This window comes from Centroberyx affinis, unplaced genomic scaffold, assembly GCF_046629955.1.
Source record: "Centroberyx affinis isolate AG114_WGS23_722 - 3 ecotype Tasmania unplaced genomic scaffold, CSIRO-AGI_Caff_v1 ptg001093l_1, whole genome shotgun sequence".
Lineage (NCBI taxonomy): Eukaryota > Metazoa > Chordata > Actinopteri > Beryciformes > Berycidae > Centroberyx > Centroberyx affinis.
In genome coordinates this window covers 87,290-107,919 of record NW_027279638.1, presented here as the reverse complement: position 1 = coordinate 107,919, position 20,630 = coordinate 87,290, and the positions used below count along the sequence as shown (strand labels likewise).

The 20,630-nt window shown below is 41.4% G+C and overlaps 2 protein-coding genes across 3 annotated transcripts; one reads left to right on the top strand and one right to left on the bottom strand.

Annotated features, from left to right (window-relative positions):
- Positions 1 to 81: 81 nt before the first annotated feature.
- Positions 82 to 8,205, bottom strand: vps36 (vacuolar protein sorting 36 homolog). Of its 2 annotated transcripts, none has more exons than XM_071523482.1 (14): positions 8,043 to 8,205; positions 7,685 to 7,753; positions 7,464 to 7,534; positions 6,657 to 6,771; positions 6,421 to 6,510; positions 5,177 to 5,263; positions 4,004 to 4,036; positions 3,664 to 3,741; positions 2,877 to 3,011; positions 2,506 to 2,571; positions 2,166 to 2,230; positions 1,556 to 1,640; positions 1,067 to 1,143; positions 82 to 759 (listed from the first exon to the last, which is right to left on the bottom strand). In XM_071523482.1, exons 1-14 carry the CDS (start codon positions 8,136 to 8,138, stop codon positions 678 to 680), a joined length of 1,149 nt encoding a protein of 382 aa, XP_071379583.1. In that variant the 5' UTR covers positions 8,139 to 8,205; the 3' UTR covers positions 82 to 677. The 2 variants fall into 2 exon arrangements, with proteins under 2 accessions (XP_071379583.1, XP_071379584.1); XM_071523483.1 differs by having other exon boundaries at positions 8,070 to 8,138.
- Positions 8,206 to 8,576: 371 nt separating this feature from the next.
- On the top strand, positions 8,577 to 18,632 carry proser1 (proline and serine rich 1). The gene is made up of 12 exons (XM_071523484.1): positions 8,577 to 9,091; positions 9,201 to 9,266; positions 10,286 to 10,354; positions 10,609 to 10,703; positions 10,858 to 10,951; positions 11,785 to 11,895; positions 12,589 to 12,690; positions 13,375 to 13,453; positions 13,847 to 13,939; positions 14,876 to 16,262; positions 16,949 to 17,090; positions 17,254 to 18,632. The coding sequence occupies exons 1-12, from the start codon at positions 9,047 to 9,049 to the stop codon at positions 17,377 to 17,379; spliced, it is 2,409 nt and encodes an 802-aa protein (XP_071379585.1). The 5' UTR covers positions 8,577 to 9,046; the 3' UTR covers positions 17,380 to 18,632.
- Positions 18,633 to 20,630: the final 1,998 nt, after the last annotated feature.

Genomic DNA, 20,630 nt, shown 5'->3' with positions numbered 1-20,630 from the left:
AAAGTCAGGATTGATGGCAAGACCCCCCCCCCCCCCCCCCCCCCGGAAAATAAGAATATGAAAGCAGAACATGTTCTACTCCTTTTTCATTTATTACATAAACGTATATTTTAAATTGAAAAAAAATGACAACATGTTTTATGATACATGTGATCCTGTTATCAGTGGCTATGGTTATCTCACAATAGAGCACACTACTGGTGATGACTAATGTATTAGCTGTGTGACATGAGATGATCAGTGAAGTACAAAAACCGAGCAGTGCAAAAAATATATATATATATATATCCCATCAAGTCAATTTCCCAATTTACCGATAACCACACAAAATGAACACTCTGTCAAGCACTGTGAACGTAGAAATAAATTGCTGAATCTTTGGAAAGTTATCTGCATGACACACTTTGAAGACAGGGTCCAGTTCTTAGATCAAGATAGAATAGCTGGATTTATGGTTTTCTGCCACCAACAGGACACCGATCATTCAGTTATCATAATTGTTTTCCTGACTACTGGATATGAAATTGGATAAGTACATCATTGTGCGGAAAGTACAGCAGGCCTTCTGCTGCACGACACCAGCAGAGGTCAGACCTTTGCTATAGTACATCAGAGACTTCAGTACGGCAGACACTATCGACGCCATGTTTATCTAGACTATGATGATTGTAAACAGGTCAAAAGAGGTTTGGGTAGAATCTCAGACCCTCAACAGAGTCATCTCTACACAGATGGCCCATCTTCTCCGCCAGCAGCAACCTGGAGATGAGGAGAGAAGAGAGAAGGACACAAAGTAAAGATGAAGGAGCATATGCAGCAATTATGGAGGAGTTGAAAATAGATAAATACAGAGAAACTGAGAATATTGCTCATTGCTATAATAATATTGTTTAGCAAGAAACAGGGTTTGACATGATAAATCTCACAGTGGAGCGCACCTTTTTTCGCTATGAGCGCAGAGAGGCATCTCCTTTTTATAACAATATTGTTACAATAATGAGCACTAATAATCTACAGTCTCGTCAACAGTAATCTGAGTGTTGAACTGTTCTTCTGTGGTACCTACCGCTCTTTAGACAGGAGAACAGAGAGACCCAATAGCTTTGCAAACTCCTCTGCTGTCAATGAGCCTTTGTCTGATACCTACAGGAGAGGGAGATAAGAGAGAGAGTGAAACATTAATTCCTTCACATAGTTTACTGATCCTCACTCTGTGATGGAGGCTCTGGGTACGGGAGCTGAACACGCAGCAACCCAGTTCCTCTGTCCAGGCACTGATTCTCACACACACACACACACACACACACACACACACACACATCTAGACTGATATTCATCTTGATGCTTTGGCAATATTGTCTGTGAACTTTCATGCCAATAAAGCACATTGAATTGAATTGAATTGAATTGAAACAGAGACAGAAAGAGATAGAAACTAAGAACGTCGGCTGCGACTCATCTCTGGACATTTTCCAAAGATATATATCCAGGATAACCAAACATATTTGTTTGATCACATCACTGTCAGTGTTATGTTTGTAATGTTAGAGCTTACATTGTCCAGTGCTGAGGCTATCATTTCCTCTTCGCTGTGAGACTGCAGCTGGACCACCATCACACCGCTGTCAAACACACGCAACCTACAAAGAGAACAAGATAGATATGGGGGGTGGGTGGGTGGGGGGGGTGAGTGAGATGGGGCGGGATAAAAAATAGAGGTGAGGGAGAGAACGATGGAGACCGAAAAACAGGAGGGATGAGTATGAAAAAGGTGTGATAGAGATCAGGTGGACAGTTGTATGTGGCACTATTTGACATACTGGACTAGCACAGAAAGGACAGCGGGCAGTTTGGGGGCAATAGGAAACAGGGAAACAGGCCAGTGTTTTTTTTTAAACTGTGGGAAGTGACAGGAAATGACACGGCCACAGAGGGCTGGACGCCTCCAACAACAGGAAGTCAGGCAGGAAGCGCCTGGCCGATTCCTCTGTGAAGCAGGCGCCAACTCTGCCCTTTATTCCTCTAACACACACACACACACACACACACACACACACACACACACACACCCTGGCCTATATACAAATGCATGCATGTAAGCATCCCGCGGGGGCACCGCTCAATCCAACGCAAATACAAAGACAAACACATAAGCCCAAACCCACCTCAATGGGAGCTTCATTGACTCAAACATCTTGCATGCGTTCACCAAATCCTCTGGAGATAATAGCTGAGGAGGAGGAGGAGGAGGGGGGGGTGTCAATGATTAGAGAATGATATAGTAATAGTATGTGTGCAAAAAAAGCAACCTCAGTATCTGACAGGCCTCTAAAAACATTAATGTGTAATGTGAATGTACAGATGGCACAGACACTTTGTACTAACTGTCGGGTCAGTTACAATAAACACGTAGAGACACGCTCTATACAATTCTTACGTTTTTTTTGTGTGTGTGAGTCTACAAGTGTGTGTGTGTTTTTATGTATGTATGTATGTGTGTCTTACCTCCATCCCTCTAGCTCGGTTAACAAGACAGTACACTTCGGTGAGAGCCATCATGCCCCCACGCTCCTGAGAGAGAGAGAGAGAGAGGGAGAGAGAGAGAGAGAGAGAGAGAGAGAGAGAGAGAGAGAGAGAGAGAGAGAGAGTGGAACAAAATGGAAAAGAAAATAAGTTGCTGATTGAAGGGAGTGTATTATTTTTGCTAGTGTAAATGTAACAGTTGTCTAGATTAAAACAGGATACTCAAAGTCACGTACACACAGCAGGCACAGCACACACACAATTCCGCGCTCATATAAACACACACTGACACCGACACACAAAACATACACTGACACACACACACACACACACACACACACACACACACCTACCTCCAGAGGGGCCTGCAGCATATCTCCCAGTTGTTTAGCCAGCTGCATATGGTAGTGTGTACCAGAGCCATGTGTTTCCCTGGTCACAGGGTTAGCAATACCCATGCTCAGCAGGTATGACTTAAACCGGATTGTCTATAAAAGGAGGATAATATTGTTAATAACAAAAAAACAAAAAAAACACCCGAGAACCAAGTTAATGGCATTTGAGGGTAAAGATTAGATGGCTCTGGGACATCATGGAAACTATGTCTGCTAATGTACATACATAATATTACTTTTTGACTAGTCTAATCCAACATTAGTCCATTCCAATGTGGATCAGACAGCTTGCAGATACCAAAACACACCACCTTCTGCTCTTCAAGGACCCTTCTAAGAAACCCTGGTCTGAAATTTACATGCACAAAGTTCAGAGTTATAGAGTTTAGAAATTAGTTTTTACCATATTGAAGGAAGCGGGTAATCTAAGGCCTCCTCAAAACCATAAAGCCTATTAAGTGTAGAAGTTTTAAAGTACAAGCTGGTGGATCACATGGCCCTTCTAAGACATAAACCGGTTTGCTGAACTCCCAAGGCAGCAATCAGGAACTCTGTACTCTATACTGGCCTTAAGACAGCTTGTCTGTGAAAGGCCTTTGACTTGGACAAGTTTGTATGTATGATGGTCCGATGAGGTTGGAGAGGATTACTTTTATCATTATGTGTAACTATTGTTGCCTGTAATGTGACAGTATTCCAACTGCCCTCCTGTTTCTGTGTCTGATAATACAGTTGAAGTTCTTACCTCATCCTCTGTGATGTCCCCCTGCTTGTCTTTGATCTTGTTGGCTATGGATCTGGACAGCTCCACCATCTCTTTGGCCTGTTGGAGGAGACGCTCACTCAGCAGATTTCACCGCACATAGCACTACATTATGCTCAACACAAGTCTGATGTTGTGATGCTACAACAATTGTGTAACCTTCAACACATGAAGGATAAGTGGATCACAAAAAGGCTAGCCTGGTTCCAGACTCCTGAATCGCGTCCCACCCACTTTTCAGATTTGTCTGAATATCAGGCTATAAAAAGGCCATTCATTCCAGGAAAATGTTAAAAGAAGACAGAGCATGCATTCTTTTTACCTTCACCATCAGCTTGCTGAGGTCCTCAAAGGCCTGAAAAAGAGATTCAATGAGTAATAGAGAGAAAATATGTTAACAATTAAATAACCCACAAAATCTCATGGCTACAGATACAATTTTAAAGCCATTCCAGAAATCCCCTGCTCCTCCCCCTCTGCTCTCTATCTGATGTTCAAATTAATTAAATATTTTTTCCGTCATACCTTTCATGAAGCTAAATATGTGGACATTTTGATTCAATTTTACTGATATTCAAGACATACAGTACATTATCAACTAACAGTACACTAACAAGACTTTGATGTTTCTATTATGGTCATGGTTGCTCAAGTACTATATAATGTGAAGGTCATGAACCCATGTTTAACCTCAACCTAACATCTTCCTAAGTTAATTACACTATACTTCATTTTAAGCTATTGAGATATTTGTTTAAAATATTGTTGGCTCCCACATCACATAGAATGATGTGCTCACATATTTCTGATAGCTGAAAGCCACAAAAGACATAAAAAAATTACATACATGTATCCCAATCAGTTTTACTTGGAAAAATATGAGTAAACGTATGAGAGATAAGTGTGTTAAGATATTTAGGAAATTTGTTTAAAGGTCCAACTCATTTAATTCAAAACCTATGTAATAATTAACAATTAAAGCATAAACTACCACAAAAATGAAAGACCCTATGTGGAAATGAAATGACAATAAGTAGTTATTTGATGATAGCAAATTTTCCATTATAATCAGCAGTCACTGACTAGACTATGGAGAATTGGACATCACCAGATTCTTTATCCTCACTGCACTGAGATAGTCTGCTTCAACTTGATTTTAGCTGTAGGAGCTCTGGAACAAAAGATTTTGCTTGCTTTTTTTCTAAGTGTGGTAAAATTTATATTCATCGCAGGTCTGGCACACACACAAAACCAGGAAGCCTTTGAGTGGCACAACACTCTGATGTCTACAAATAGAGCCTCCCATGGAGCAGATAGAAAAAAATAAAAACCAAGTTCTATGGAGCTTGAAACCAGGGTTGGAACACAGCCATGTTTTTCATTTAGTTACTATCATAATTCATGACACACTGTGGTAGACTGTTACCACCTAAACTGACCACTCAAATTCCTCCCTTGCACACACTCATTCTCAGACATTTTCTCTTTACATTACCTCAGAAATGTTTTTGTCCGTTTCTTTCCTCTTCTCCTCTATCTTCCTCTCAATGCCAACAATCCCCACTGCACGTGTCCTTCCTGCCTACATGACCACGGAGGGAAGGAAAATACATGGATTCCAGTACAGCTACAGACAAGCAATTAAAATGTTTTCAAAAAACATGTTTCTGTCCTAACACACACACGGGCAGGACCAATCATGGACAGGACCAATCATGGACAGGACCAATCTGACTTCCAGGCAGGACGGAGCTCCATTTCAGAGTAAAAGTGTTTGTCAGTAACAGATGTTGGTTGGTCACCAACTACTAGTGTTAATATGAGTGTTCTTCAGGACTGTAAGCTATAATGTGCACTGTTTGTTTTTATCTCGGTCCTGTCCATGCCTCCGCAACACTTAACTCCTTTTCTGCATTGACAAACTAAAAGCAAAAAGGAGAAATGCACATTGCTTTTTCCTTTTCTGTGGTGTCAACTCAAATGCAAAAAGCAGTAAAATCGCTTTTTTATTTATTGCACTTAAATGAGTAAAACGATTGATACGAAGGTACATGCATTGACTATACTGTGTGTCTTGACGGTATAGACACATACTCCATTTGAAAAAAATTAAGAAACTGAGACACACACATTCAAACAGCAATATGCCACAGACTCAAACATATGGAAAAGCTTGAGTGTGGATAAGGGACAAGCCAAAAAGATCAAGGAAAGACAAACAGTATGGAGGGAAAAAAATGTGGTCGACTGCTGTTATGCTCTATACAAACTGATAACCATCTTAGTAATAGTAACTATCTAGTGCATCAGCAAACTAGGAATTTATCTAATCCCATTTGACACGCTACATTATGACTTGTAATTTCTTTGCTGTTTATAGTAGGGTCCAACTGGAAAATTTTACATAACTTCTCCCATTTGGTGTAAGTGCCATCCTCCACCCATTGAGGTATACATGATATCTGTATATCAGATATCAGTGATGGGGGAGGAAAATGCCAGCTCAACTATGTATGTACTGATATTATATCTTTTTGAGAGGCCCTGAAAAAAACATCCTCACACTGGAGGCTTGAATACAGGTATATTATTATACAGCTACAATACTGCCATCATGTGGATACAATTCACATAACTTTCTTAAACCAGAATCGAGACTTTCCCATGAATCTAAGCCAGCGGAAAGGAAGAGATTCTAGTTGGATGAGGATGAATGTCTGCTCAGCATCAGCCTCTAACCTGAGAGCCTGTGGATGTGGGGATAGGCTGCGACACGGGTGTATTCTCCCATCTCTTCTGTGTCATCTCCTCTGTTAGCCTCCTGAGGAACTGCAAGCACATGACACCATGTTGGTTCCAGGCAATAAAGAAACAAAGGCAAGACTCTGTCTAGGTTCATTATAATCTACACAAGGCCGTTAGTACACAAGGGTAAAGGAAAAAAGTAATTCTGCTATTCCTGTGAGAGGGACTACCTCAATCTGCCCATGTTCTTTGAAGGATAGTTTGATGTAGGAGAACTTGCTCTGTTGGTAAGGACCTGGCTCCTTGTTGGCAGGTAGTGGGTGCAGATGGATAACTATCTTCGCACTGGAGGATGAAAGATAACAGGAATCAATTTAATTCTCTATTTATAACGCAAAAATATGGTTACCATGAGAGAAGTTTACCTTACAACAACACTGCTGACAAATCTATCTAGTCAACCGTTTTTTGTGCAACCTCAATTCTCAGTTTCTTAATTTTTTTAAATGGAGTATGTGTCTATACCGTCAAGACACACAGTATAGTCAATGCATGTACCTTCGTATCAATCGTTTTACTCATTTAAGTGCAATAAATAAAAAAGCGATTTTACTGCTTTTTGCATTTGAGTTGACACCGCGGAAAAGGAAAAAGCAATGTGCATTTCTCCTTTTTGCTTTTAGTTTGTCAATGCAGAAAAGGAGTTAAGTGTTGCGGAGGCATGGACAGGACCGAGATAAAAACAAACAGTGCACATTATAGCTTACAGTCCTGAAGAACACTCATATTAACACTAGTAATTGGTGACCAACCAACATCTGTTACTGACAAACACTTTTACTCTGAAATGGAGCTCCGTCCTGCCTGGAAGTCAGATTGGTCCTGTCCATGCCTCCCCAACACTTAACTCCTTTTCCGTGATGTCAACTCAAATGCAAAAAGCAAAAAGCAGTAAAATCGCTTTTTTATTTATTGCACTTAAATGAGTAAAACGATTGATATGAAGGTACACACATTATAGTCCTATAGACACTCACCTCTTTCCTATTCCTGCAGCTTGCTCCTCAAAGAAGATGATTTGTGACAGTGGTATGGCTATGCAGCATTCCTACAGATAGCAGGCGAAATACAGAAAAGCACCAAGAGAGTCAGCATGGCAAATTAGCAAACAAAAGCACCACTTCTCCCAATATCAGCAATGCAGTTAGGCATACAGTATGTAGTACACTAATATGGCACTTGGTAACTGCCCTCTTACATGATTCTTGAGGTCCCTCCAGATCAGCCGATGGGTGCTCAGCAAGGCCACTCCAACATCAAGCTTGGCCTGGTAACGACAGAAAAGATGGGTTGGTTTCTTAGGCTATATTGTTAGGAAATATAGAGTTCCTGTGTTGGTATGTTTTCTTCTTTTTTACTTTGCATGTTACCAATCAAAACTACAATCTGTTGCTGGAGATGTCACTCTGAACTTTACTAGTCAGTGCCTTACCTTTATAGTTAACTGATACTGCTCAGTCAACTAACGTTGTAACATTGTTATTTCTTGTGGCATAACAGCGTTAGCTATTGTTTTTGTAGGCCACAAACCGTGTCATTAGCAAACATAACTGTACCTTATCATCACCGTCATATAGTTTGACACCTCGTTGCTGGATCACTAAAGTTTCGTTTATTTCTAGCAGTCCATTTGACCATGAAAATCGGTCCATTTTCACTCTTCCGAGAACGATTTACTCCTTATTCCCCTTCACTGCTGTGATAACATATTTTATGTTTACTTCCTGTACAGTGTCCAAATATGAGCCTGATCCTGCCTGCAGAAAAATACTAAAATGGAACCTGAAAAGAATAAAATAACATTTTATTTAGTATAGTTTAAGGACTAGTGAATGAATCGTTCAGTTGATTAGGAATTAACTATTTATACTCATAATATTGCCCTAAATAACTACAATTTGGTTATGATATATAATTATGGTGTCTTTCTAAAAAGCCACCCCAGTGGGGTCCTACCCAGTGTTGACGTTACTAGCGCCAGCTGTCAATGGAAGCTAGCAAGCTTGCTGTTCTTCGCAGCGTATTATTTTGAGACTTTTATGTAGTGTTACATATTTCGAGTTTCTATCGTAATTATTGCTAATATTGAATATAAGCACAGATTGAATGAATTGATGTGCAAATATTTGTTCGTTTATTCGAGTCTCCCTTTGTTAGGCTGTACGCAAAACTTAGCTAGCTAATAGCTGGCTAGCTTGTTGTTAGCTGCGGACAGCGATCTGGTGCAGCCTGTTTTTGCATTGCAGTCTCATAGCCTTTCTTTTTGGGGAAATCCTTGTTCAAAGTTGTAAACAGCAGATACAAATGACTCAAAAAGAACATGCTGCTTTTTTACCTAGCTAACAGTTTACTGCGGATAAGACAATTCATAAGGTTAGATTATGCCTCTGAAGCATTAGATCAGTAGGTCTTTAGTAGTGTTAAGGCTTTAAAGTCATCCGAATGCATTTTATCTTGATAACTTAATCATCCATTGTATTAAAACGGGCATTTACCAAGTGTATGGTAGTATAGCTGTTTACTTTGTCAGAGAGGGTAACGTTGCAATCAGTCATCAAACATGGATAAGAAATCGTTTGACATCGTCTTAGACGAAATAAGAAAGGTAAGAAATACCTAAGCTAATCCCAAATGTTGAATTAGCTGCTGTTGAAATTCGTTTTAACCACGACATTTGGAAATCATTCTGAAATAATGTTCAACTTGTGTTTCAGTGTGTCCTGACCGATCAGCGGATCAAGGCCATAGAACAGGTGCACGGGTATTTCTCCAGCGAGCAGGTACCCAAACAACAACACTGTCATGTAACGTTAGTGTTTACCAGTTAAAGTGTCACCAGTGAGAGACGACGAAGGACCTTCAGCTCACTAATGCCATGTAATAGCTCAGTGGATAACTGGCTTCCCAAAGACCTTGAAAATACTTAAGTTTGTGGATTTGAGAAAAAAAAAAAAGGTCTTAAAAGTTTTTGAAAAATGAATGTACGACCTTGAAAGTATTTGACATTTTAAATTAAACTATAGCACTCCAATTAATCAATATGCCTCAGCTCTCTGAACCTCTCTTCTTCAAGGATCAACACTGAGGAAAACCCTAAGATGGATATTTGTGTGGCTATAGCAGCAGTTCTATAATGAGTGATTTCACCATGATTTCTTGACTTGACAAGATAAAAACGATGCCTCTGTGATCTAATTTTGGCTATTGTCATGTCTTATGCCAAAACATGGCAATTTTGAGTCCTTGAATGTTTTCACAATTTCAAAGGATTATGACATAGCACGAGCCAATACAAAAATTTATGAGCTTCTTCAGTTATTCACTGACCTACTGAATGTGATGTTAGTGAGTTAATGACTTATCCTACACACTATGCTGCATATGACTAGCAATTAAAGTGAAAATGTGAATAAATTGCACTTCTCATGCATGAGCTATTACAGTATTCTACCAGTACATATGTTGTCAGAAACATATTAACAGCCTAAAGTATTAATCAGAGCTGTCTGTGACTAACAAAATTCTTAATGAGTCATAGGATTTGTCGACCAATCATGTTGTTCATTTAATTGTTAAATCCTTATTAGTATTTTTTTTCACATTCTTGTTTTTATGCAAATGAATGCTCATCAAAGACGTTTACATAATTGTCAATATTGTTGTCATGCCAAATAAAGGTGTGCTTAGAAATTGGCAGAAACAATGTCATGCAGTGTGGGAAAATACTTAGATGGATTGCACTAACACAGTGCAGCTCTAGTGAGACTGTGAGCTGTAACACTGTCTCTAACATCTGCAGGTGATGGAGATACTCAAGTACTTCTCATGGGCAGAGCCTCAAATCAAAGCAGTAAAAGCTCTGCAACATGTGAGTAACATGTCCTTTTTTGATTGCCGTTTGTGTTTTACATTGCTTTACAATGTTGTTGTTTTTGTTTTTCCAATTTATACTGTGCATAAAAATAAGTAAAATGAAATGGAGCTACAAAAAGGAAACATGTTTATTGGATAATTATAATAACAAAAGACCTAAAATACTATTGATAAAGCGCCCCCAGTTATTGGTGTGTTTTAGTGGGCTAGTTTAATGTCTCCCTAATGCTTTCTCCTCTTTCACCTTAGAAAATGGTTGCAATCCCTACAACCAAAGTTGCAAATATCCTGAATTGTTTCACCTTCTCAAAGGACAGACTGATTGTCCTGGAATTGATAGCTCTGTGAGTAAATCTTAAAACTCATCTAAACTTACTGCAATGTTTTTTAAATGTTTGAACTCAAATGCTGTAATATCTCCATATTTGGATCATTCAGTTGTTGAATTGTTAGAATAATTGGTTGCCTGATGACTGTTGGATCTTTGTTCACAAACAGGAACATTTCAGATGCTCAAAATTACCGTCCCGTGGAGGATCTGTTCCGCATTCACTTATCTGAGAAGAAACGAGCCCGTAGGATACTGGAGCAGGTAAGTAAAATGCACACACACACACACACACACGCACACAGGCACAAGCACAAAAAGCAAATTGTATGGTAAAACCCCCTTAATGTAAACCTGTATGATAACTTTGCAGAAATTGTGATCAGACATTTAATTATTATAGGTTTTAAAAGGTTGTTTATTATTGTAAGTGATCAAAATACACTGCACCTAGCCACCATTGCTCAGTGTTAGGGTAGCCGGGGGGAGAAGAAACAGATGGAGATGAGATATACAACAGAGTAGATGGACCTGTTTTGGTTATGTTATATTATGTCACCCAAAAATCTAGAGATGCTCCCTTTTCCTTACCAAGCTGCAACTATCAAGCATGTACTTTTGAGTAGATGCTTAGAATCTCTCTGCTTGTAAAGTGGTGTTCCATCTTTATGGTTTTCTAATTTTCATAATATTCAGTTGGATTACATTCCAGAAAGAGAAAGGTATCAAGCTATGAGACAAACTGACATTTCCCAAATGATTCTCAAGTGCACAGGAAGCTTCCCTTTTGAATTGCATAGTTTACCATCCTACCAGGATGGTGTTGGTGTGCATTGGTTTACATTGATGGAATAAGGCTGATAATGGAAGAAAAGTGAATTCTCAACTATGAAATGCCAATCCTGCTTTGTAATTGGCAGCACAGAGCATCAGAATTATGACTCATGTTATCTTAAACAGAGTGTTTGTTTAGCCAAATACAAAATTGTGAACACACGCACACACACACACACACACACACACACACACACACACACACACACACACACACACAGTTTCTTAAAGAGTACTGATGGCTACTGTTTTCGTCTCACCAGGTGTGTAAGGTTGGCTGCAAGGCTCCTGTAGCTATGATCTCCTCCTGTGGTATGATACCAGGGAATCCTTACCCCAAAGGCAGACCCAGCCTGGTCACTGGCACATTCCCTGTAAGTATGTGCAGGATTCTACTCTGAGCTTCATGCAAAGCATCACAATTCTAACCTAAAGGATCTTACATTAGAGCCACATGTCAAAATTTAGGATCACAATTAATTAGAAATAATTAAAACTCAGATCCCTTCCTATAAGTAGTAGTCTGTGTACCACCTCCTAGGCCCAGGACTGTAAGGGACAGATTGCAACCAAGAACAAATGCCAGGACTGCAAATTACAGTTACAGTCCTCATTTGCCTCTAGCAGTACCCCTATCAGTGGTGCAGCAAACAGAATGGGTTGTAATCTCAAATTGGCTTGTAGTCATTAACAAGGAATTGCAACCAATAATTTTTATATATGTATTTAATTTAGTTTTGAATAAGAATATGAGGTAGTGTCACAAACGACGACGAGTCCTCCAGCTATCTACATAGAAACAGGTTGTCATTTGAATGGAAAAGGTGTTTGGCCAACACTGTTGGATTACATTTGCAAGTTGAATCTACAGGTGCAGACAAGAGAACTAGATTGGATTGTAGTCACAGTTACTGCATGTGGTTGCCTTGTGAGTTTAATTGAAGCAGAGAGCATTTTCAGCCAAAAGTGACATTTGCATTTGAGCTCTTGGATTTTCTTTCTGGATTTTTTGCACACTCTCAATAGGGCTAACTGTTCAAAATATTTGTTTTTGTTTGTGATCAAAGGGAACCCCTCCTGTAAAGAAAGAAGGAGAGAAGAAGGAGGACACTTCTAACAGTATGGAGGGGAAAGGAATTGCTTCCCGTATCATTGGACCATTCAAACCTGTAAGCGCTAGAATCACTTGAATGGGCTGAAGTCTCATGACTGAGTGACGAGGTCTTACATGAGTAATACCTTACCTACACATGATTAAAGCTCCAGCCTATATATTATGCAGTATTATATAAGCCACAGGTCACACGCTAAATGGACTGTTAGTAAGAGGTAAGACCGGTACAATACAGGGGGTGGACAGAATAACAGAAAGTATATGAATATATATGAATATCAAGTCCCTAATAAGGAGTAGGGCCACTATTTCAATTTTCCTCATTAGCCTCATTCCTTGACTGTTACATGACCATGCAGAGCAGTTATCCGACCTAATGACTTCCGTGATACGGCTGCCCATACCGTTACAGATCCGCCACCATGTTTAACAGCTGGCAACAGTCATTGTGGCTCGAAGCCAACCTTTGGCTTTCTCTGAGTGTAAACCTGCCTGTCCTGTTAGTTGCCTCATGTTGCTTTGCCGTTATTTTGTCCACCCCATGTATACCACACTAGCAGATGAAGCTCTCTCTAACAGAACGGGATTCACTAGGCTTTCTTTCCAAGCAGTGTTCAGCAATTGAAGGTTAATTAGTGATGTCTTTTGATAAGCAGTTAAGATAATTATTAGGCAGAACTGATTGGTTGATCAGTAAATAAAAAGTGTTTGATATCTTTTGACATATTTCCTTCTCTAGTTTCCTTCAACCTACAACCCTCATCGGCCTGTGCCCTACCCTATACCACCCTGCCGACCCCACGCTACCATCGCACCAAGTAAGAAACAGCACACACACACACACACACACACACACACACACACACACACACACACACACACTACCTATCCCTCCCCTATACAGTACTCCAGCACTGGATGCAATCCAAGTCACTGATATGGAACACAAAACAGATGTGAAACAGAACAGAGGCTTTAAGACAAATGAGGATTTACCACACAAATTCTGCGTGTAATGCCATTTGATCATATTATTGCAGTTTTGGGTGGCTTTAGGTAGAGTGAGGCATGTTTCATAACAATGTTTTTATCACCACTGTCATCTGTGCCTTGTTGAGGTATGGTTAGTGCTGGGGTGTATAGTGTGTGATTTTTCAAGTGTGTGTATGTGTGTGTGGTGGGCACTGTTAATGTTTGCAAATGCTACTCAGGTGCGTACAACAACGCAGGCCTTGTTTCTATGGGAGGGGTTATAACGGCCAGCGTGCCCCCTCCCCCCTACAGCGCCACCCACAAAGTAGCAGGTACGATACGCTGCCAATATGTGTGTGTGTGTGTGTGTGTGCTGTGTGACAGCAAATAGACACTCCTTGAAGCTTGCTGCCTAACTACCTGGCATGCTGCTTAACTGCGCTTCTCCAGTGTGATGCCTTGATGAGGTGAAGAATGCTCAAGTGCTTTTCACTACTGTTACAGTAGAAATAGGTTTTGGCGGATTGTGAGGACATAGCTCTTTGTTTGCTTGGACTGGGAATCATTTCAAACTAATGTCATTAATCTTTTTCTCTCTCTCTCTGGAATCATGCTTGAAGCCATATGGCCTGTAGCACTTTTATTGGCTTTGTGCAGTTATTTAACACGCATCGCTTGGAATAACTTTGTTTGAAAGTGCAAACTCAGCAGTTTTCACAATTGAAATACATCTTTTAGGACCTTTGGGGAGATCTGTGATCATAGTTAAAATAAAACGATGCCACCAATTTCAGGAAATTGTTATTTCAAATGCTGGAACGGAGTCCAGATGAGAACAGTGTGATTTGTAGACAAGCTGAAAGTTGATTTGAGCTTTCCTAAAGAATTTACTTCAACATGTCCCCAAAGGTGAGAAGAAGACATATTCCAATCTTGAAAATTGTCAGAATTCCAGTTGTAATAAGAAGCTCTCTGGCTATTCCACCTTGCTCTGTCTCTCCTCCTTTTTTAGATGTGATGGATTGCGCTCTTTTAGTCTGTTGGGGTCTAGCCTATTATGCCTATGTCCTGGAATGAAATTTGGTTTTAACAATGACACTGTTGATCTGCAAAAACAAAGATCACCAGAATGGCTCAACTATTTTGATATATGATCTTTTAAATGTATTTCACTTTTTCTTATGATCTGATTCTCACCTCACCACATCAGATAATTCTAGTTGCCAGTTTAGATTTTCCCACTAATTTTGATCTGTCTCTCCCTCCAGGTTACACCAAACCAGGCAATCCGCAGAGCACCACACCTGGAGTCAACAGCGGGCCCCTCCTCATTCCTCATGGATCCACGCCTTCTACCCCTGTCCCTCCCCAGGCTTCCCCGGCTCAGCCCCCCCCCACCACCCCCATCACGCCCGTTTTCCCCGGCATGGTGCCCTCTCAGAACCCAAGCGCCCCCTCTCCCTCCCCTGCTCCATCCCCGTCCGTCATCAAAGCAGGTCCGCCGACCCCCAGCGGCCATGCTGCACCCTCATCTGTCATTAAAGCCCACACCCCCTCAGGCACCCCGTGTGGAACTCCTGTCCCTAACACTGGTGGCTTCTCCTCCCCCTTCCACGCTGTCCTCTCCCGACCAGGCACCCCTGCTACCTCTCGGAGCGGCCCAGACCCCCTACCTCAGACGAACTCTATGGGCCAAACTCAACAAAAGGGTTTCCCCCAATCCTCAGACCCCCACTCAGGACCCAGTTTCCCCGGTATGCTCCCACAGCAAGGTAACCCTGCTGGGTCAGTGATACGCAGTTACACCCCGTCTGGACCATCTTCTCTCACCCCTGGATCTTGCACTCCCATGAATCCAACCTCTTCAACCCCCGGCCCCAGCCCCAAACCCTCCCCAGCTCATTCTGCCCAGGTTCAGGCTGCCATGGGGGGGGCCCTCTACACCGAACAGCAGCGTGCCATCCTGAACAGACACACAGGGGGTAGCGGCAGTGGCAGTAATAGCCCTGTGCCCTCTGCTTTCAAGGGCGCCTCTCGCTCTGGCACAACCTCGGTCAGCTCTCTCGTGGTACCAGGTTCCGCTCAGGCCGCCCTGGCACGTTCCTTAGGTCTTTCTCACCCCTCAGGTTCCCCTCAAGGCTCCCTCCCCAGTCCTGCTGCTATGGCTGGCCTCCAAGCTCTGTCCTCTAGCCCAGCTCCCTCTCATTATCCGGGCCTCTCCCCCTTCTCCTCCCTTTCTTCCTCTCTCCCTCCCTCCAGCATCCCTTCATCCATGTCTGGCATGGCTTCCACCACCAACATTTCCAACCACCCGGCGACGTCCATCTACCCCGGCTTGGCTCCCAACGCAGCCCCCAGTGGAGGGTCTCCTTTCGGGCTAGGCCTCACTTCTGCCCCCTCTATATTCCAAGGCCTGCCCCCCGGCCCTAGCCCTGCTGCTTTCCCAGGGTTGGGGGTTTCGGGAGGGCCTGGCGCCGGGAGCCCCGTGTTGTCCTCCTTCATGGGACTACCAGGGGCCACTGCATCTTCGGTAGCATCGGTAGCACCTCTGCAGGCAGTGGCAGCGGCGGCGGCAGCGGCAGCAGCTGGGGTTCCATCGTCATCACCGGTTCTGCCAGGCTTTGCATCCGCCTTCAGCTCCAACTTCCAGCCGGGGTACATCAGCAAGGGTGGATGGGCAGTTATGGGCTGCTGTGGAAATGTTTTACTGTCCTCGCCACACAAGCCAGTGTGTCATATGGAGAGTCTTAGGATAGACTTATGATTTGCCAACATCTGTGTTTAGTTTACATGACTATTTGACTAATAGCTCAGAAAAGAGCAACTGAATGTGAATGTGGGTCCTTGTATTGTAATTACACGTGTTAGTTGTTATATTATCATATAATCTCTGTGGTAATGAAAGAACACAGTGGACAAGGGTCAGAATTATCTATGGGTTGATTAGAACCCATGACATTGATCCTTAGGTTTTCCACATTGGGTATACAAAGTCCACTTGTACTCTGGAGTTGCCTCTCAGGTGTTTCAAAAAGGGAGAGTTCTTTTCCAGTTGTATCAAGTAATTTATGGCAGCCATATACTGTATTTATCATGTTATCTTGTCAAGGACCTGGTGTTGCAAGCACCAGCCTCACCTTTTGTTGACATTTCCTATACTCAAGAGGTAGGAATATGGTGCCTCTAGTATTTAGGCAGCTGTTGAACGTACCAGCAAGTTAAATTCATAGAATACTGTAATGCAGTTGAGGAATTAAGAGGGAAATGATACGGAATAGATGCAGTATAATCAGTATTGTATGCGTGTCTAGGCTGACAGTACTTTATGCTGCGTGTTCCAGGTTGGGCGGTGGGCTCCAGCCAGGAAGTGGTGGGTTCCCCAGTTTGCTTTCCTTCCCTGGGGTGCCAGGCTTCTCTCCCTCCGCCTCCCCTGCTGCCCTCAGTGGCCTCCACAACCCAGCCATGCAGTCTGCCCTGCTGCAGGTAGACACACACACACACACACACTCAGAGGAAAGTGACATGTGGCATGGTTACACACACGCACCACAGTCAGAGGAACAGAGGCAGAGGAACAGTATTTGAATGTCTATACGATAAGCCTTTGTCCGATACTGAAACAGTCATTCTCTTTGTCTTGTTCCAGGCTCACCCTGCTGCTGCCTTGGAGAGCTTCCCTCCGCAGCCCAACGGGTTCGCCAACTACACTCCAGGCCCTGGAAACCCCTTCCCCCTGCAGCCAGGCCTGCACCCTCAGCTGGGCTGGCAGTGAAAACACACACACACACATGGCCAAACTCTAGTCTTTGAAGCATACACTTACACACTTACCCCTATCTTACCCTCTGCCCTTCCCCTCAGCAGCACTCAACAAACATTTTTTCTTTTGGCCTAACCTTGACCCATGCAGGACACTGGACAATAGAGTGAAGACAGAATAACTTTACTATGAGGAACACTACAATGAAAACATTCAGAAAATGTGTGTATGTATTCGGGGGAGGGGGGCATATTCCTTATATTGCCCGTAGTGTACAATGGTTAATTTCAGTTGTTAAAGTTGTTCGGTAAATTTTGCAAGTAGAAATTGATTTTTTTAACATTAGCTGGACTTGGCTGTTTTTAATCAAGTTAATACATGTATATTAGTGAAATAACTGATTATGGAAAGTTTCAAAGAATATACATGACATTATCATGTGATGAATTGGCAATGTTCCCATTTAGTATTCCATGTCCAATCCCAGTGGAAAGGACATATTTATCATGTTGATTGATTGTTGATGCAATGCAAATCTAATATTAAATTATGACATGCATTTGTTAGCTGACTTGGCATATTGAGTTGTATGGTGCAGTCACATTTTGAAGTGGGCATACCATATGCTTTTTAATCCTTGTGCTGTGTAGAGGGAGGGAGTGTTGTAGACAAAACGTGTATTTGGCAGTTACACTCATGTTTGTGTTATTTTAATTGATCACACATCAGTGGCTGTCTGAGCAATTTACTGTGACTTATATTTTGTATGTTTACAAAGTTATTTTGACAACTGTGACACTGCTAGTACTGTAATTACAGTATTTGACTACATATGCAGGCATATTTGTTTATGGGAACAACTGACAGCATCATGTGTTAATCAATATATTGACTTGAGATGTCATATGACTGTATTCTGAAATAATGCTTTGCAGCATGGTAAAAACTTAAAACTTGTACTTTAGTTATCCATTTTTTTTGTGTCCAATGTTTTACTCTGACTTACAGGGGTTCACTCACAGTTGTTTTATTGTTTGAGAGTAATAGTCATTTTGATTTGTTAGACTGTCTTGTGTTTGTCTTTTTTCCCTTTTTTCCACACTTAAACCTTTTATCATCATTGTGCCAGTAAACTGTAGGGTGATTCATTTAGCTGGTTCAGTGAAGGTGGAGAAGTAGTCTACTATCTGTCCTCTACTATCACTGTATCCAAAGAGTTTTCATGTGACACCGTGCCTATCAGGCAAGGCCCTTCAGTAAAGATACAGGGGGTGGAAACAACATATGAAAAAGGACCTTGATGTAACTAACTCACAATTACAAAAGGAGCTGAGCGTGCAAGTCAGATTAAGTTGAATGGTGATTATTAGTGTGTATCAGCTTTAAAAAAGGTCTGACAATCACCACTGTTTGATTGTTGTTGTTAAACACTTCAAAACTAAAACCTCAAAAATGAGCAGATGATTGAAGCTGTTCTGAATGCATGGGGTGGCCCTGCTCCTTATTAGGTTTTACAGCCTACTACCAGTTTGGCCCTCTACCTGTCGCTTATCATGAGCATATATAATATTGCACAACATGTAGGTAGGGGCATTAGTCATGGTCAAGTGCGGTAATTAGTCATGTGAGACCTCGTCACTCAGTCATGACTGGCAGTTATCTCTTCAGCCCATTCAAGTGATAGTTTCCTCTGTAACTGCTAGTCCAAATGAATTCATTTTGCATGTGCACTACACTGATGATTGCTTTCACTTCATTGTGAATGTGAACTTCATGGTGAAAGTACAGAATCCAAAGTTGCAAGTGGGCTTATTTTGAAATATCCACATACACACAGTTCAGCCTTTCAGACTTCCTCATTCTAGAGGGAAATGAAATGAGGGAAAGTTCACCATTGCATTATACAGTAAAGAACTACTATAAGCAAACTGTCCATTTATGGAGCAATGTTCAATGCTGTAGGGAATAGTAAGATTTCCCTCTGCAGAGGCCACAATGGGAAATCATGGAGTGAGTTATTTTCTATTGACAAACTAAAACAATGTGAAGTTCTGCTTTCCTGCAGCACACATTACCAAGGTAAACTGTGGCTTCACTAGCTGCAAGACCACACCATCAGCTTGCTAAGTCTCATTTAGTTGTGAGGCTTCAGGTATTACCCCCTGCCTTTTCTGCTCAAGTATCCCATTCAGGCAGATGCAAATTTAGAAAAGGGTATCAGATCATTGCACGGGAAATCAAGCAGGGTGATGGGCAAGCAAAAAAATCAGCATGAGAGGTGTAAGTATTTGCACAGCAGCACATTCACATTTTGACTCCACAAGTCAAAATGTGAATGAGAGATGACAATGGATTGATATGAAATTATATTAAAGACTGTCAAGTTTTGATTAAAACAACATTAGGTAAGGCTTGGCATGAGAGGAAGCCCTGAATGACCTGTGCAGGGTGGGGATGGTCCTGACTGATGTCCTAAGTATCTTCATATAAGAACTGTATCTGTGACTATTACGTGGGATCTTGTGGTATGTTATGTATGGGATGCTATGTCGCTGTCTGTTAAAATGTAAGTTGTTATGGTAGGAGTTTATCTGGCTTCCCTATAAAATAGCAAGAATGAGCAGTGAAAAGCTGTTACAGTGTATATTTATGCACCATGGAAAGAATACACAGGCTTAATCTATACAAACAATATACTATTATTGAATATTACTTCCTTTATTTAAGCTACTTTGAACAGAAAAAAAAAAGATTATTTCATAAAGTGTCCCTTTTTTATGCATTTTAAGGGATTAATACCATACAATATTTCACAGACAGCTTGTTCTCCTCATAAATTTTAAACTAAAATGCACATAACCCTTTCCAATAATGAATTCACTTGCATCAATGTGCAGTAATGCTCTTATATTGCACTTTAATGTAAAACAATGGTGAAACCTTTGTTTTAATAGTGACACAACGTTGTCAGCAACAAGCTGCATTTCCACTGGTTAAGCTGTGGTTTTTGAGACAAATCTTTTGCACACATATTCTTACCTTTATGCGGGTGCGAATGGGAGACAATGAGGTCAAAGCCTTGCACGAAATTTCAAATAAACTGCCACACACTTGCTAGTGAAAAATAACTTTTTCGTGTTAAAACCTTCATCTTTCTGATTTTCTTTAGGTTTTGAACAGCGAAACAGTAAATTTTCAATAACAATGCAGCAGCTCAGTGTGTGGGAGTTTCATTGAAATTTTGTTTAGCTGTGGTTTGGAAA

Bases quoted from the DNA above. Each gene is read 5' to 3' on its own strand.
- vps36 (XM_071523482.1), bottom strand. From the start codon at position 8,138: ATGGACCGATTTTCATGGTCAAATGGACTGCTAGAAATAAACGAAACT. The intron at 1,144-1,555 runs GTAAGCTCTAAC...CCTCTCCTGTAG, and splicing joins TAGCCTCAGCACTGGACAAT to GTATCAGACAAAGGCTCATT. The intron at 760-1,066 runs GTAGGTACCACA...CCTCATCTCCAG, and splicing joins GTTCTCCTGTCTAAAGAGCG to GTTGCTGCTGGCGGAGAAGA.
- proser1 (XM_071523484.1), top strand. From the start codon at position 9,047: ATGGATAAGAAATCGTTTGACATCGTCTTAGACGAAATAAGAAAG. The intron at 11,896-12,588 runs GTAAGTATGTGC...TTGTGATCAAAG, and splicing joins TGGTCACTGGCACATTCCCT to GGAACCCCTCCTGTAAAGAA. The intron at 16,263-16,948 runs GTACATCAGCAA...TGCGTGTTCCAG, and splicing joins AGCTCCAACTTCCAGCCGGG to GTTGGGCGGTGGGCTCCAGC.